This window comes from Pogoniulus pusillus, chromosome 26, assembly GCF_015220805.1.
Source record: "Pogoniulus pusillus isolate bPogPus1 chromosome 26, bPogPus1.pri, whole genome shotgun sequence".
Lineage (NCBI taxonomy): Eukaryota > Metazoa > Chordata > Aves > Piciformes > Lybiidae > Pogoniulus > Pogoniulus pusillus.
This window is the reverse complement of record NC_087289.1, coordinates 4,916,070-4,933,765: the sequence shown is the minus strand read 5'-3', so window position 1 is coordinate 4,933,765 and position 17,696 is coordinate 4,916,070. Positions and strand designations below refer to the sequence as shown.

General features: G+C 50.8%; 1 protein-coding gene across 2 annotated transcripts; it reads right to left on the bottom strand.

The window, feature by feature from the left end:
- Nucleotides 1–1,486: 1,486 nt before the first annotated feature.
- On the bottom strand, nucleotides 1,487–17,415 carry TFRC (transferrin receptor). Of its 2 annotated transcripts, none has more exons than XM_064164823.1 (19): nucleotides 17,369–17,415; nucleotides 15,622–15,693; nucleotides 13,580–13,793; nucleotides 12,762–12,984; nucleotides 12,432–12,572; nucleotides 11,781–11,874; nucleotides 11,189–11,311; nucleotides 9,859–9,954; nucleotides 9,557–9,696; nucleotides 9,052–9,215; nucleotides 8,624–8,743; nucleotides 7,902–7,987; nucleotides 7,716–7,779; nucleotides 7,334–7,401; nucleotides 6,870–6,937; nucleotides 6,391–6,472; nucleotides 5,308–5,529; nucleotides 4,708–4,848; nucleotides 1,487–4,420 (listed from the first exon to the last, which is right to left on the bottom strand). In XM_064164823.1, exons 2-19 carry the CDS (start codon nucleotides 15,652–15,654, stop codon nucleotides 4,178–4,180), a joined length of 2,322 nt encoding a protein of 773 aa, XP_064020893.1. In that variant the 5' UTR covers nucleotides 15,655–15,693; nucleotides 17,369–17,415; the 3' UTR covers nucleotides 1,487–4,177. The 2 variants fall into 2 exon arrangements, with proteins under 2 accessions (XP_064020893.1, XP_064020894.1); XM_064164824.1 differs by lacking the exon at nucleotides 17,369–17,415 and adding an exon at nucleotides 15,788–16,194.
- Between the last annotated feature and the right edge of the window lie 281 nt (nucleotides 17,416–17,696).

Genomic DNA, 17,696 nt, shown 5'->3' with positions numbered 1-17,696 from the left:
AGCACCACCGGCCCGGCCCCCTGCCGCCCCCCGCCTCTCCACCGCCACCGGCCACCAGCTCCTGGCCGCGGGACAGCAGCTCCAGCCCCGCCTCCTGCACCCCTCGGGTGAAACCCCCTTCCTCCTGCACCCCCGGGGCCACGCCGCCGCCCTCCGGTATCCCCGGGCTCAGCCCCTCACCTTCCGCCACTCCCAGGGCCCCGCTTGCCCCCTGTCCCCGGATGGTGCACGCGGTCCTGGCTCCGCACACCGGGGGAGTCCCCTACAGAGCCGCCCCGAGCACCCCCCCACGCAGCGCTGCCGGAGCTGGAGCCCCAGCCCGGCCACGGCTCCGGCACCCACCCCTGCCCCGCTCCGCTACCGCCGGCGCGAGCTCCCGGGGCGGCGCGCGCCGGCCCGGCGTCCGGCCTCGCTCTTAAAGGCGCCGCGTCGCCGCTTTACGTAACGGAGAAGGGGGTGGGGACAGACCAACCGGTGAGGAGTGGGCTGCCAGGATGGACGGACGGACGAACTCACCCGCAACAGCGCTAGGACCCCGACGGGGAGACCCGACACGTTCCACCCTGCACAGCCCTACCAGGGAGCTGCCCAAATTCTTGCCCTGGTGCATGGGGAGGACCTGCACTCCTCCGCCACCGCTGCCCCAGCCCGGCCTGTCAGGCACTGCATTGAGAGGAGGAGCCCCGCCAGGTTTGGGCAGGGAGATGCGGGAAACGACGCGTTTCCAGCTAGTAAATCATCCCTGGTGGAAGAGGAGGGAGCAGAGCTATGACAGGACAGCACTCAAGGAGCAAGCAGGGCTCCTGGAGAAGCTGCCTCCTATCCCAAATAGTGGGCGCATCTTCACAGGATGCAGTGCTTGCAGAGCGGGAGCCGAGACCGGCACCACAGCAGGGGAAGCTGGTCGTACTTAAACTGTCAAGCCCCAAAAGAGCGCAGTCTCAGGCTGGGGCCACAGACCCTGCTCCCCGTGAGCTCACTGGAGGCTCCAAGCAGTAATCAAATCCCCACCTGCACCCTCATTCAGAGGAGCTCCACAGCAGTGCTAGGGAGTAAAGATGAAGCAAGATCCATTCTGGCTTCCTGGGACACGTATGGCTACCCCCAGCCCTGCCCAGTCAGCTACATTCCCACCATCTGAGACCTGCAAGGCCACAGCTGGGGGAAGGTTGGTATCCCATCTTCCTTTTGACATCCTCAACACTGCAGGCTCCTTATGGTCAAAACTATGACTGAGAGGGAGAAGGTAGGACCTGTCCATGACTGAAGAGGAATAGCCGTGGGGCTTGCACAGAGTGCTGCTTTACCTCATTGACAGAGTCCTCATATCGCAGTTGCATGCAATGAGACTGGCACACACCACGGTGGTACTGAAGTTGCCAGTTACCAGCCTTGATAGAGCAGGAGAGCAGTCTGCCTCCAGTTGCCCAAGCTCACCTCAGGCTTCTATCAGGGCTTTGTAAGAACTCATGAGAGGCACTGAGTATTCAAGCTTTAAAACTTTATTCAAGCAGACAGCAGGTGACCTAGAGAGAGTTTAGCCCCCCGCAACAGTCAGATGCCAGCACTGGGCAAGGCTTCCCAACATCCAAGTAGACACAGTTATGCTGCCAAGCTCGGAGACAGGCTTTGTCTTTCTCTGCTGGCTACAAAGCATGTGATCTAACATCAAGATGCATGCAAACACTTCAGTGAGGACTCCCAGACAGCACCTCTTAAATGCCATCCAGAGAAGTGTCACTAGGAAAGAGTAACACAGAGCTGTACACACACCTTGGACAGGGGGTAGTTTAGGAAAAGCAAGGAGTTGCACAAGCCCAGGCACTGGGCTTCTGGGGAGATGGAAGAAAAATTCAACCCTTCAAGTCACTGAGTTCAGTAACTGGACTAGGGGCTTGTCCTCACCTCTTTCTCATTGAGGCCATAATCTCTGCTCCAGCTGAACAACATTATTTCCCTCAAGGGCTGTGGCTGGGGCTCAGGTCACTCAGTTCAGCTTAATTGCCCGATCAAACTGTGGAGTTCAGGGCCGGCACCAGCCAGCTTCTTTTTGAGAACATGCAGCTCAGCTTAGCAGGTCTCACTGAGCAGTAGGGCTCAGCCTCAGGCCAGGGAACAGAGCAGCACCACAAGAAACGTGGCACCTCTTTCCCCCTCTCCACACAATGTGCATGAGGGGAGAACGGAGCTTCCAGTGAGAGGCGGGGAGCAAGCAGCTTCCCACGCACACAGCCCAACACCAGCCCAGTGCCCAAACCAGGCAGCCTAAGTACACAGAGCCATGCAGAGCCTTGACCAGTGCCCTCCAGAGGGTCAGCCCCACATTCACCTTTCACTTCCCAAGTCTTTGTAACGGATTTGCAGTAAGGTTACTAAATCACAGAGCACACACTCTAACTAGCCTAGTTTCCACTACACATTCAAGCACCAGTCCCACGACTGGAGGCAGGAAGCCACTCAAGACAGCACAGCCATTTGAAACAAGTCAGCCTACAGAGAAGGTAGAGTTTAGGGAGTACATAATAACAGACTGAAGTTTGTATCTGCATCACCACAGGAGAGTGAAAAAAAAAAAATAGGACTGCAGGAAATTGATCCATGTTAGATACTAACCATCAAGCTTCACAGATGACATTGCATGGTAAGCATAAAACAATTATGGGAAACACTGTCCCCGATAATTACGTACACCCATAGTGCAACATATGGAGGTCACTGCCTCCGATATAACACCGTGGTAGGCAAAAACTACCTTGTTCTTTACACATTATGGAAGACACTGCCCCCGATAATGTCAGTTAGGTTTCATGATACATAAGGTACTGGAAGTTTGCAGGAAGCTGCCATTTTAAAAAATCGGGCCAATGCCTAATCTGAAGGTATGAGAAGTTCGTTGTGTGTCGCCCAGGTGGAATTAAAGGCTACACAGCAAGCCCCTCCGCTGGGACCAGGGAGGAAGCTGTGCTCCTCGCACAGAGCATCCAGAAAGGTGGCAGAGATGGAGTCCAAAGTCCACAGAGGGACACGGACACCACGGGGAAGCCAAATTCCTAGTATTTGAGTTTTCAGCATGCGAAGGATCACTTTGGAATGCAACCCAGAGACTTGCTACCAAGTTTACACTTCCAAGTTTCTTCCAGAGGGGTGTTTTTGCCACAGAAAGCTTAATTGCTAGGTTTGTTTTTTATTTTGGTTGGTTGTTTTTAGAGGGGCCTGTTTGGATGAAATGCAAAGTTCCAGTATCATGTTTGATTGTAATAGCAGATGCTGCTTTATTCAAAAACGACAGTATAACTGTCATAATTATGGAAGGCACTGCTTCCGATAATTATCTTCTATAAAAAAAACCACCATTTATAGTGAACCCTGTCACTGATAAATAAACAAATAAATAAATATCTCAGTGCCAAACGAGAGCCGTCCTGCACAATGGCATCAGTCAAACAGGGTTTGGCCAGCAAGAGACTCGATTTCACAGAAGGCCCCAGAGCAGCAAGGTCTGAAGTGCTGGCCTAGACCAATTTCTCAATGCCACAGGACTCACCGAGGTGCCATTTGGCATTAGATAATCTTTGGGTCGTTTTCCCTGGGTATCGAGATCTGCCTTGGCAGAAGGAAGCCTCCAAGACGTGGCTGGGAGCCTGCTGTTGAGTAAAGGCAGGCTGGGCACTTCAGAGCTTGCTGATAATCCAGCACTTGTGGGCTATTACGAGGTTGTTTTATTTTTGAACTACAGGCTGGTCTCTGCAGCTCCCTGCCAGAGAAGGAATCTTCATTACAAGCATTAAAGAGGGATCTACTCCCTGTTTTTTCACTAGGTTTAGGAGGGCAACAATTAAAATTCTAAATAGGCTGGAGGTACCTTCCCACTCAAGGTACCTGCTCAGGGGAATCACCCAAGTTGTTAGTTCTCAAGTAGACTGGAGAGCAAACCCCACAGGCAGCTGTACACAACTGATTTGGACTGTGGTCAGATGGGAGCCTGGTCAGGGGACACTTTATGGTAATCTTAGTACCTGCTTTAAAAATGCCTTCTGTGAATTTGTCAAGATGAGATTTAAATTTTATGCTCAACTTTGGTCAAAAAGGATTTGTTGCCAGAAAAGATCTACAGAAAAATCTCACGTTAAGGAGTGGGTTTCCCTAATCCTGTACCTTAACCAGGTGCTTGCTGTGTCTAGAATTCGTTGTCTGTATTCCAGATGTCACCTGCTAAGGCATTGGCAGCCCCTTTGATGGTCCAGGTCGCCAGGGCCAGCTGCTGTTTCAGCTCGTTTGCATCCACTTTGCCCTTGCTGGATTCCAGCACCTGCAGGCTCTCCAGCAGACTCTGCAGGGTGTGGGGGCCTTTGCCGAAGAAGATGTGGCGAAAAGGAACATCTTTGGGTGAGAGGTATGGAGAGAGGAAGTCATACTCCACCTGGTGTAAGGGAGCAAATTTTGGGTTGGTTATATTCTCACCTCCTAAGTCTTTCTCTCCTAATCTGCTCCATCAGGACCTCCCAACCTCTGATCTCTACCCAGCCCTTTCCTGCAGCAGCTCCACAAGGGCCAAACCTTCTCTCAATAGAAAGAGCAGAAGTCAGTCACGCTGACAGTAAGTAAGAGGAAGAGATACTGGCCTCCACAGTGCCCATGGCTACTAAGGAAGTGGCTCAGCAGTCTCTTCCCTGAGGAGAAAAGGGAAAAACACCTGTAGATACCTACCTTCATGATCCTGTCATTCAGGGCTCTGCGGATGATCCTGTTTTCCCTGTCACTGTTTGCAATGTCTCTTCTCAGTGCATCTGTAGCTCGCTGGAAGTCACCACGGGCATAAAATAGCCAGTTCAAGGTCAGACCCAGTTCCTGTGAGGGAGGAGCTGTTAGCAAACCTGATTTTCTTCTTTTGCGGCTCTCTTACCAAGAGAAAGTGTTGGTGTTTTTTTTGCCAGTTTAACCAAGTAGCAGAGCAAGTTCCTGGCAGGCTCCTCTGAGGTCACTGAGCTCAGTGATGTCTCTCCCCACCCAGAATTTCTTGTAAACTTTCAGCAGAGGTGTAAATGAGATGCAAAGCTGCTGTGAATGATAACCAGACACCATCCACATCCATTTCCTCAAGAGCTTACCACAGTCAGATTAGCTGAATCTGTCTGCTACAGCTGCTCTGCCAGGAACATTGATTCTGGTCACATCTTGCTGCACTGTTGTGCCCCAAGGGGGAAGAGATGTCCACTCCTTTGCATCCAGTGGCAGCAGAGACTTATTAGCACATGGCCCCATAATGCTCTACATACAGGAGTTTGGTGCACTTGGAGCCTTTCTTACCTTTATTTTATCATTGTAGAGCAAAAACTTCTTCTGGAATGCTAGCAGTTCTTCACTGTATCTCTCAAAATCCAGGAAGAGCTCATGATCATGGGTCAGCCGGAGAGCTATCTGCCCAGCAACTTCAGCAGCAGCACGCATAAGCCCATACAAATTGTTGATCTTCTTCAGGTTCTCCATAGTGTCCTGACTAGTGTCCAAGAAGGAATACTCCTCATCTTTCTGCAAGAGAGAAGGCACTGAAATTAAGCAAGGATGCTTCTCCAGCTAGGATTCTGTACCTCACATTAGCTTGCTTGCTACATGCCACCTCCCTGTGCTAAGTAGTGAGACTTGAGCAGCAAAACTTCCATACACAGAGGAAGGGAACAGAGCTCCTGCATCTTGTCCATCAGTTCCCAGCAATCAGCAAGATGCTTTGCCAGCTTGTTAGACCCAAAGACATGCAGACCTTTCTCCCCACCCCCATCAGAGCTCCTTGCAGAAGTGCAGGCAGGCAAAATCCAGCTGGCAGGATAACTCAAGGATTTTTAAGGCACAGTCTGACAGTAAGAAAGTCCAAGCATTCATAAGCTGAGGAAGCTGTTGTCAGAACAGCCCCTGCTGCACAGTTGCAGTAACAGAGCAGGCTGCTTGGATGATGCTGGTTTTATCATCCCCAAGCTGCAGCAGCAGCAGCCTTGAACAGTCTGAGTTAGTACTTGCTCTGGCCAACAGTACTGCTTCCCCAGCATGCTGACCAGCAGGCTGCAGTACAGTCACTGAAGCAGCAACAGCTTGACACTTTTAATGCTTTTGACTTCTGAATCCTTGACATCTGAACCTCCAGAAGAGCAAGTGTCCCCTCTCCCAATAACTGCTCAGGACTTAGGAACAGAGACTGCAGGTCAGCCATGCTCCCTCAGAAGTTTTCACAGCAAGTACAGCCGCCAGGTCTAGAAGCTACACCTCCTCCCCCAGAGGGGATCTTGCATGGACAGCGAGTTTGGGACATCATCTTCTGCTGTCACCCTGGAAAGCAGATATTCTTACAGAACTTCCCATGGAGTAAGCACACCAGGCAGGCAGGCAGACAATACTTACATTGCAGAAGCCAAAAGAAACTACTGGGATTCCAGCGGACGTCAGGAAAGGGAATGCTGCATTGTCCAGACCAAGGGGAACACTGCAAAAGGCAGTAAATATAAAGTAGTGACCAATTGCTTTGGACATCCCAGAAAAAAAGTTGCAAGCCCTAGAGTTAAAACTGAGCCAAATGGCCTTCCCTGTCTAGACAAGACTGGTTTTGGCAAGGAGTCCCAGCCAAGTGCTCATCAAGGCTATCCATCCACTTCCAACCCTTGCACTTTGTCAAAGACTGCTCTTGTGCTATAAAACAGTGCCTGGGATGCTTGGGGCAGCACTAAGCACAGTTGGTGCTGTACTGGTCATGCTTGCCTAATCCCATCACAGCAGGCAGAGCCCACCCCAGAGAGCAGTATGACTTTCCAGCACAAACAGCAGAAACATTTGGTTTCTTTCCTGGACGTTTGCTTCTCAAAGAGCAGGACAGCAATACTTACACTGTTTTGACCCAGTCAGAGCCAACTCTGTCAAACAGGCTTCTTGAATCCCTCATTGGGTCCTTCACCTGCGCAGAGATAACAGTCACTACCCTGATCTGACTTCTGCTTAGACTTCCAGGTCCATCCTGGAGCTTGCATTGCTGTGCAGATGGCATAGTCAGGTGTGCTCTCCCGACCTTTCCCCACACAGGCATGATTCATGCAGGACAGGTGTTCACCTCCCACTGAACTGTGGCATTTGCTGATTTTAGATTCTGCATGCATGAACTGGAATTCCCAGCGCACAACAGACTTGAAACAGGCACCTCTGGAGTATCTCAACCCTTTCTATGTCTTTCCTCAATGGGGCTGTCTCCTCAGAAGACGTGAGGTGGGGGAAGTGACCCAATCACATCTTTGGCTATTTTTAATTCCTCTTTCAAAGCAGTCACCCTGATTAGCCCAAGATCCTTCAAACTCACCCCTTTCAGTGTTCTCTCCAGCAACGTGTACAGCAGTGGGCTAGCAGAAATCTTCACGTGGTTGAAGCCTACAAAATAGAAAGAGCATTTCACATGCTGGCACAACTACTGCTAGAGCTACTTAGTGCTGTCCTGATGACCTACAGCTCCTTGCCAAAGGATCTTCAGACAGTCTGCTGGAACCTAGCAGAGCTGCTGCCTCCTGGCTAAAGCCCTAGCAACCTCCCAACTTCAAAGACAACAGGAGAATAACTGGAGCCACACCAGACATCAGTCAAATATCCAGCATCAATCTCTGGCACAGCCAGAGATTGGAAATTAGGGGATGTCTGTCAAGCTATTCTGGCACCATGTTTCAAGAAACTTAAGAGTAGCAAGTTACCTAGGACTGCAGCATCCAAGTTAATGTAAGTGAAGGCCTTGGCATGTAGTATGGCAGAGTATCCCTAGAACAAAACAAGCATTTTACAGATAAGCAGCAGCACTACAACACCAGGATGTTTACTCCACAGGCAAAGGAAACCTCAGCTGTGCAGCCATCACACAGAAGTCTATCCAAACCCAGTACCTCCAGCCATTCAGTAGCACCCACAGCTCCGAAGTCTCCTGCACTCCAGCTAGCAAAGATGATGCTGCGCCTTGGTTTGTAGCCATCTGCAAAGAGAGAGAGCCTGAGATGTCTGCCCTTCCCCCATGGAGATGTACATTAGCGCTGAGGGCTTGCAGTGATGAATTGCCTGCTCCTCAGACAGAGCTGAAGCACTCTGGATGCTGCAGAGAGATGCGCACGCCAGTGGCTGCGTAGGCACTGTGCCCTACCCTCTTATGCTGAGCTATTTAGGAAAACCATGCTGTCTGCATTTCCCTTCTTTTCTATTTAGCTGTCCAAGCCTAAAATTAACCCTGGAAGCAAGAGCACTCACACAAAATGCCACCATGTAGCCCTCCCCCTCCCCTGCCCCAGCTGGTCAGTCACATCAGTGCTTTCCCACTTTCAGGCCTGGCTGTCCAACAGACAGGTCAGATTTGAGATTTGCATTGTACACTATCCAAGGACATTCCTGCAGCCAAGCTATACCAGACACAAGCAGGCAGTACCTTGGAAGCAAGTGCTCTCTGCAGAGAAGTTGTCTGTATCAGAGAAGCAACAGTTTCCAAGAAGCTTTGTCAGATTCTCTATGTCTTACCAAAGGATATCATGCACTATTCTGCAACTGGGCTCCCTCCAGCATTAGCAGAGCTAAACCTGCATCACCTCCCACCTCCACGCTTCTGTACAGAAGTATTAACCTTTTTTCACCATGTCTGAGATCACACGGGCAAGTTCCAACAGTATGGCAGTTCCAACACCAGCCTTGGCCGCTCCTGGGCCCCAGGAGTCTCTCTGGGCTCCAATCACAACGTAGCGATCTATAGAAGAGACATCAAGGGTTTGAGCTGCGAGCTTTGGGTTGCAAATACCACTTATCAGAAAAGCAGCTTTGAGCTTCTGTACTGGGAACAGAGTATGGAGGCTGACCCTCCAATCTGGCACACTGCTTGCTTTCATTTAGGCTCTCCCTGGCAGCACAGTTCAGCTTTTCCCTTGCCACTTAGGGAAGGGTCTTGGTTCTGCTCAGGAAGTGGTTATTTCTGCCCGGGAGCAGCTGTTATGTTCTGATGATCAGAAAAGAGGAAGGGTTCCCCTCAAGACTAAGCCACAAAGCAGCTGCTGTTACCTGGTTCTTCAAATCCCTTGATAGCACCAAAGATGTTCAGAATCTTCCTGTCCACCATAACATTGTTCACAGTCAGTTTCACTGTCATGTTGCTTTTCGACCTCACCTTACATCCCAAAACCTCACTTTTCCACTCCTGAAAGCAATCATCTCCATTCATTTTCCTGAGGGAAAAAGAGAGAGTCTTTGAACCCATTGTTCAGCTATGACCTCATTTAGCTATCCTGCAGTTGCAGCCTTGTTCAGGGCCTGCTCAGAAAACAGCTTGCAGTCCTCTACCACTAAGGTGAGGTGCAGAGGCCAAGCAGAACCCAGCACCAGATTTTTCAGTCTTTGAGAGACAAGACATGAATATAAGCACCATTTCTCCAGTCAGTTCCAGAAAGTGTTTGCTGTGATACACAGCAAAGACCAGCAGAGAGCTCCCTGCGCTCACAGTGGCTCAAAACCATTCCTTGCAAGAGCGCCCCAGCAGCCTAGCCTGCAAGCCAGAAGCAGCAGTTACCTGAAGAGCTGGCTAACTGCACTGCTAGAGATGGTCTGAACAACAATGTGAGGTAGTCCCGAAGACTCCACTGGTGGGAACTGGGTGTGGTTGAAAGAAGGAAAGCCTGGGGTGAAAGGGTCTCCAGTTCCCAGATGAGCCTGTGAAAAGGAAGAGGAGTCCTCAAGTCTCAGAAAAGTCCAACAGCTTTCATCTACATAAGAACACGAAGCACTGCTGAGCCAGAGGGCTGCAGAAGGACTGCTGCAGTCTGCACTGGGAAAGATACCTAAGGAACAAACAGGGGGCATTTGCATACTCACATGTCCAAAGGGGACAAGCTCATCTTCCTTCTTGTAGTCATAGGGGTCCAGGTACACGAGGACACCAACTGCTCCAGCTGCTTTAGCATTTGCAACCTGGAGCAAAAAGAAGAATATTAACCGCACATTTGCACTGCAAGCAAGAGGAGTTAAGGCAAGTACATGGAGTAATGGTGTGAAGACTGGTACTCAACAGCTGACTCCACAAGAGATTCTAAGAGCTACCTGACAGTGATAGATACTCAAGGAAGCTGAATGCTAGCACATTAGTGCTGCTCCAGGCAGAGTCCAACACCCTTCAGAACAGTTAGGACACTCTACAGTTAGTGCCTCACTCTACAATTCCTTCAGCTCACAGCTGTCCCCCACAGCAGCTCAGAAGACAGATGTTATTTAATTTTGATTACACTCTGTTTTCCCAAGATTAGGTTAGTCTCAAGACAAGATAATCAGCCACTGGAGGGTCATCTGCACATAGAAAATGGAAGCAGAGCGGTCTAGTCACACCCCTGTCTAATACACCTACAGCTGCTTCTGATATGCTACTAGGATGAACACTCCTGCAAGGCTAGACACCAGTGGGAAGAGGACTGCAAGAACTAGTGAGCACCCCTTGCAGAAGCACTTATCAGCTCTGCCTGTATCTGATGCATGCAGAAAGGCAGAGGATGACTGGAAACAGTCCTGTGATCCAGCCTCCCTAGAAGCACTCATCTGAGGGGCAGCTCTGGGTCAGACCTAGGACAGGCTTGTGTACAGGACTTGGATCTCCTTTAAGCTATTCAGCTATTCAGGTCTACTCAATATAGAGAGAATGTTACAGCAACATGAAAGGCAGCTGACTGGTCGTGCAGTGCCAGCACCTTCATTTGGTCCAAGTGAACACTCAGCAAGGGACCAAGTGAGACACTGCAGACAAGTTTTCAAAGTATCTGGCTGCAACAGCAAGAGGTTCTCTGGAAGCAAGGCTGCTCTGCTTCCAGCAGCCCTATTGCTGCTCTTGTAATACCAACCAGCTCTGAGCCCTGTAGCCCCCAACTTGCCTCCCTCTGCCTCCTAGCTCCACCACTCTACATGTTTGGCTCTCCCAGCAAGACTACCAGAGGCCAAGAAGAATGCCACCACAAATGGTAACTGCCTCTGTTCAGCCTTGGTGTCCAGACCTGCACATGCAGGCTTAGCGCAAACAAACAAGACTGGACCTGCAGGGATAAATCTACATACACAAGTACAAAGACCTGAATGAAGACACAGCTCTGTGCCTCAAAGAGAAGGCAGAATAGCTTCCTGCTGCCAAGTCTGGCCAGGCTTTGGGGCACAGACTGCTTACCTTCTCAGCAAGGGTTATTTTCCCAGCTTTCAAGATGGTTATAGTTCCATTCAGCGAAACATCCTGATTCTGTAACCTCCGAAAATCAGCCTTCAGTCCATAGTTCACAAAAATTGGCTTGCCCTGAAGCAGAAACACTAGTTATAAATGCAACAGTCCTATGTCACTAAAATACCTGAAACACTCTAGAGTCACAGTTGATCTCTAGTGAGAGGTGTCCCTGACTACGGCAGGGGGCTGGAACTAGATGATCTTTGAGGTCCCTTCCAACCTAAACCGTTCTATGATTCTAGAACAGTGAGTCCCATTAACAGCAGGGAGCTCAAGCTTGTCAGTGTGAAGTCTGATCACATATAACATGCTGTTTGAACAGCACTTCTGTCAAAGTTTCTGCCTGGATCCCAGCAGAGAAGTTTAAAGAAGTTACTTCTGCTTCTTGCATAGAACCATTTGTGTCCACTCCTCACCCCACTCTCACCACTACCACCGTCAGCTAGCTGGAGAGGGCTTTATACACTCCATATCTTGAAGGGACACCTTTTGGACACTAAGTGTGGAAGTACATTTCCAAGATCTTCTTGGATTCACTTACACTAACAGAGCCACTCTTGCTGTAGGCCACGTATGGGTCAGGACTCTCCAGGGGCACTTCTTTATCACCTTCCAGAATAGACACTTCGTTGTTGCTAATGATAAAGAGACAGCATTAGGTTCCTTCATGCATAACCTCCACGTTTTAACTAGCTCCTGTATTTCAGGCCATGCCCTAGCAATTCTGCTCAAGTCAATGAAGAGCTTGAGAGAGGCAGATTCATCCCAGCACTTCCATGCAAAAATCTCTGGGGTTGTTCAGACACATCAACTAAGGCTAATTCCTAAGACAAATCACAGAAAGAATCTCTGCTTCCAAGTCTTAGTCCCTTCCTAAGGAGCTATGCAAATTCATTTTCCCTGACACAAAAGGGCAAGTAAGACATCAGCTGTGGGTCCATGCAACGTCTGTTGATAACCTCCTGAGCTGTTGTAGGAGCCACTGCCAGGTCTGCATACATCTGTCTGCGTGACAAGACCGTTCCATGCTAGCAGCTTTAGACACGGTCTGCCCTTCAGCTGAGGTTTTATTCACGTTTGTATGTTCTCCACTTCCTAAGCATGCACATGGAATTTTATCCCTCAGCAGAAAGTTTGCTCAAGACTCTGTAAGCCCATTCTGTAAGGAAGAGATATGCATCTAGTAACATACCCGCCTTTGACCTGCAGCTTAATGTAGTGCTCATCATCCCACACTTCATCCATCAAGCCCAGAAACTGGTCATGGATCTCATGAGCTGTTCTCCCATCTTCACTCTCACCAGCTTCAAAAGAGTACTTATTTTCTCTTTGCCTGCAGGTTAACAGAGGTATAGCTTAGGCTGCAGCAACTGGTTGCGCTGCAGTGTGCTGGCCTGCAAACCCAAGCTGTATGGCCCATTTAAGCCCACGTTTAACCACATGCCACCCCATAGTATCTTCATGGCCCTTTTCTCCAAAGGAGCTCACTCATAGCTGTAGCTAAGCTTTCTGGAACCGTTACCTCAGGTTGGCCTCAAGATTTTTGGACGACAGCTTATTGGACAACATGTCTCTGAGGTCAGACCAATAGAAGACTTGTGGTCCAGGAACCTCTTCTTCCTCAGTTTCATCATCATCCGCTAAGTAAGAAGCAGTAGGGGTCAGCTCACATCTGCCACTTCCATCCAGACACCTGCTGGCCTTCTGCATTCGTCCACGATAACTCAAGTAGCCGATCAGAAATCCTTTGAAGAGAACAGGAATTTGTGCTGCAGAAAGGTGACTAAACCAGCCCCACACCATGTGAGTGCATTCAGATCAGATTCAGGGTTAAGATGCATCCCTGCTCTCATCATTTTTAACCAGCTGGCATTCCCAAAGACAGACAGGAGTATGCAGCATGACATTTTGCCTGAGCTGGCACCTTTTAAGGTATGCTGTAAATCTGATCTTGAGCTTGGCAGAGTCCCTCCAGCACTACTTGGAAAGGAGAATGCTTACTTTAAGTCAGTGGCAGTGTTTAAAAACCTTTAGAGACAAGCACCAGAGGCTTTCCTGATCTGTTGATCCACATCTCTGGAGAAGCATGAAGAGTCAAGGGAAAACCAGCACACTTGCCCTTTAGCTAAGTCACACTCCCACTGTCAAACATCACACTGTTGTGTCACTCTTTACCATAAGCCTGAGCTAGACATACTTAAGAGTTAGTGACAAAAGGCTGCAGCCTGTATGCAGGCTCTTTAATTGTCTCCTGGAACAACACAGATTCAAATATTAATGGCCTCAGATATGCTTAACACCAGAATCCATTTCACACAGTTGCCTCCCACCCTTCCTTACCGATCAAAAGGAGCAGGACAGCTGCGATGATTAGGAAGCAGAAGTTCTTGCCACTCCTCCATCGAGGAGGCACGCTGACATGTGGATGCTCTGGTCTCTCCATCTCCCCTCCTCCCTCATCATCAGCAGACAGATTCATCTCCACGTGGCTGTTGTCCCCATCCGTCTGCCGGGCAATGCTGAAGCGCGTGTACGACATCGACTCGCCGTTCAGCTGTGTTGAAAAGCAGTCATATGATGGAAGAGTTCCCTGCACCAGCCTACAGTCCTTGCAGCCAGCTGCACCTATGCTCCAGTCCAAAGAGAGCTTGCTCACCTGAAACTGCTCCAGTGCAACCTGAGCATTTGGCTGGCACTAAGGCAGCTGGCTGCTCTAACTCAGACACAGGGTCTCCAGAGACTACTTAGCACCTGTTTCCCTATGCAGGTTCAGAGCCATGCTGGGCAGAGTCTGGCCTGGAGTCTGTTACAAATATGACACAGCCAATGGCTTCAGGATTTCACATATGATCTGACATCAAAGGCTGGTTGGAGCAGAAACTTCTGATCTTAATTGGGAGAGCACTGAGCTGATCTAAACACATGCAAGTCACACAGAAGGGAACTCCGAACAGGACAAACAAAGGGGAAGACAATCCCTTCATGGTTGTGCCTTTGAGCCACAGCCACTTTGACATGAATGCTCTCGTCCAGTATCTAGATAACCTTGTATTAAACTGCCCCAGGCTACTCTTAAATTACACTATCAATGAGCACCATAAAACAGCTAGGCTGAAAAGAGATGACCCATGGGAATCCTGCTATCTCAGCTAAGATGAAAGCTGAGGACACACCTCCTGCACCCACCAGCAACTGGAACTGTATATAAACAGGTGTTTATCAGTGCCCAAGCTGAGCAGCTTCCAGTCTGGAGCCCACTTTTCTGAACAGCTGCAACACACAGTCTGACCACCCACGGAACAGCAGCCCATGCAGAACCCAAGCCACTCTGATTAAGCCACAGTCAAACTCAATTTCAGGCACAGCCAGGCACTGAGTAGAACCACTCAGCTTCCATTAGAGCTGCTGAACTTGCCTGCAGACACAGTTATGCTGGGAATAGGCAGAACACTGAGTAAATGGCCAGGGGATAGTTTCAGGTGCAACAGTCCTGCAGCCCCTCTTCACTGTACTGGAGTAGCAGCTGGTGCCAAGTGCCCAAGCCCTGGCACAATCTCAGCAGCTCATCCACAGTTCTCTGCTCGCTCTCAAACTACAAGTCAGCAGCTAGAACTAAAGAGATTAGACATCACCTTGGTTAGTCCACACTAAGTCAGTAACATTTCAGACCTGCAGTGCCTGCATTCTGGCCCATGCAGCCTGCAATGAAGTGGCTGTGTGCTCAGATTCTGAAAAGGGCAACACCACACAACCTATCCTGGCAGCCTCCCTCTCAGCTGCTCGACAACGTGGCTTCCCTCACGCTTTGCAGAGGACAGGCCTCTGAGCCACATATCCTCCACACTTGTTCAGAGACCAAAGCATCACTTTTGCAGCCTGAGTGTAGAGACACCTCACAGTTCAGGCTCTCTAAACTGGCAGGCTTGGTCAAGCTACCTCCTCCTGCATATTTGTTTAAACACACAGGTCAAATTCAAAGGCTGGACTTGTGGTTGAATTCCCACTCCTAGAGTAACATAATAGAACACATGTTGATTGTCTTGATAGGCCTTTAATCAGCTTCCTCAGCAGCACTTCCTCCTGCAACATTGTTCAAGGCTCACACTCTACCCCTAGCCTGCTCCCCCTACCCGCCCTTATCAGCTTCCTGAGAGACCCAAGACATCATAACAGTTAACGATAACCCTACCAGCAATGAACCACTTAAGCCACCACCTTATCATGGCCAGCTAGCTACAGTGACACTTGGCTCACAACCCACAGGGAAGCACTAACATTGCTTTGGATTCATCTGTTGCCAACACTGTCATGGATGTTGTTGAGCTTCTGCTCTTCAGTACCATCAGTCCATCAACAAACAGCACAGGGGGACTGCATCTTACCCAGTTAGAGATTGCTGCTCTGGCATGGTCCATGGCCTTCTGGAGGAAATGCTCACCAACTTGTCCAAAGCCCTACAATTTCAGAACACAGCAAGTCAAGTCAGGCTGTTCCCCTGCTACTACCTATGACCATCCAAGCCAATCATGTCACTAGAGCAAGACTCACCCATGGATATTGTGTGTGTGCTTCTACAAAAGTCACGATGCCAGTGAACCTACATCAACCTCCAGTGCAAACTAGAATGGCATATACTCCCTCTATTTCTACTGAGCTCTGGGGTGAAGGGAGAGCAGTGGGTGTATAAATAAGGAGTAGTTCAGCTAATTTCCTATTAGTAGTAGGCCCATCTCCACTTCAGAAACACTAGCAAGAGACACTTGCTCAATTGTGACAATAGATACCACACCATCTAAGGTTCCCGGGGTCTGTTTCGACGGTGGGATGCATGCAACAACCTGAACCATTGTCAGAAGTGGCAAAACGAGGTAAGGTATAGCAGCACAAACTCCAATCCCACCAGAACACTTCCAGTTGCAAAGTCCCTTCTAGTTAACTGCACTAAGGCAATCCCAGTTTTGAACAACCTTCCAGAACAGTAAAAAGCAACTGTGTCCAAAAGCATTTCAGTAGCTTTTATAGCTTGGATTCCTCTAAACGGTAAACATCTGAAGGTAAAATGTAATGGATATAACTTCACCATTTTCCCCCGACAAGATGCTTGGAAAAGCTTTTTAAGTTAGTGACTAGACAGCCTGGGTTTAAAGAGCTGTTTGGGTTGGGAGCATGCAACTGGAGTATGCCCTCCAGCAGCACTACTAGGAAATGGCTTTGAACTGGTAGCCAGGTGCACGTGGATCAGCTTTACACCTGGGAGCTCTGCAATAGAAGTAGGCCATATTTGGAGATCAAAGGTTGGTACTAGCCACACGCTCATTTCACCTTTTCTTTAGGGCAAGAGTGGAGATCAATCCCCGGGAGCTTTGAGAAGCCTCCTCCAAGCGACAATCTGAGACCCAGGAGCCCACCTGGCACTCGGGGCAGGCATAGGAAAGCCTCCTAATGCCAGGCCCGTTAACTTAGGGGAAGAATCAGGGCTGCAGAAAGGGCTTAAGGGCACAGCAGCTGGTGGAGATGCTCCCGAGGGGTTCCGCACCCGCCCTGGAACGCAAGGGGCCCATCCCCCTTGCAGCAGTCACGCCGAACCCCGGCTCAAATCGCCCGTCACTCCGGGGGGAGCCTGCGCATCACGGGGAAGAGACACGCTCTCCTCCCGCCGAACAGACCGGGAGGCGGGCAACAACCGCCAATCCCCCCAGAATAACGTAAAGAGGAGAAAGAAATAAAGGAAGCGTTTAAAAAGAGCATAGGAGTAGCTCCCGGCGAGGGGCTGGGCGGTCCCTGTATCGCGGGCTGGGCCCGGCTGCGGGGCGCCAGATAAGCGAAGCGAGCGATAGGCTGCCCACCGAGGGCACGTCTCCATCGGCCCGGGGCTGCAGCCGCCCCCTCGCTGGGGCTGGCGCCGGGGCTGCCCGCGGCGCGCCGTTACCCACCTCCCAAGGTCAAGGCAGCCATGGCAGCCTCCGCTGCGGCCACGTGCGCCCCAGCCCGCCCACCCGCACGCAGCCGGCATCGGGGCTGCAACTGCTGCTACAGAGCCTCCGGCGAGAGCCGCCAACCCCCAACCTCCTTCGCCTCACGACCACCGCCATCCCGTCGCTCCCCACAGCCCCACGCCCCGCTGCTCACCCGCCGCCCCTCCGCTCGCCGCGCCGCGGCCCAACTGCTGCAGCGGCCCCGCAGCACCGCCCTAGCCCCGCTGGCGCCCCGCCCCGCGGCCAATCAGCGCGCCGCCCCCGCCCCCTGCCGGCGCTCGGCGCCCTCGCCGCCGCCCCCGGCACCGCCGCGGCCCTTCTGCCGCTGCGCCGCCGCCGGCTGAGGCTGTTTGATGGCTTCCGTGGCGGGAGCTTGCTGCGCGCCCTGTGCGCGGTGTCTGCGGAGCCCCGGCAAAGGGCTTGTGCGTGCGGGGGTGGGCACGGCCTGGGGAGGGAGGGGGCTTTGGCACCGTTAGGTGTAG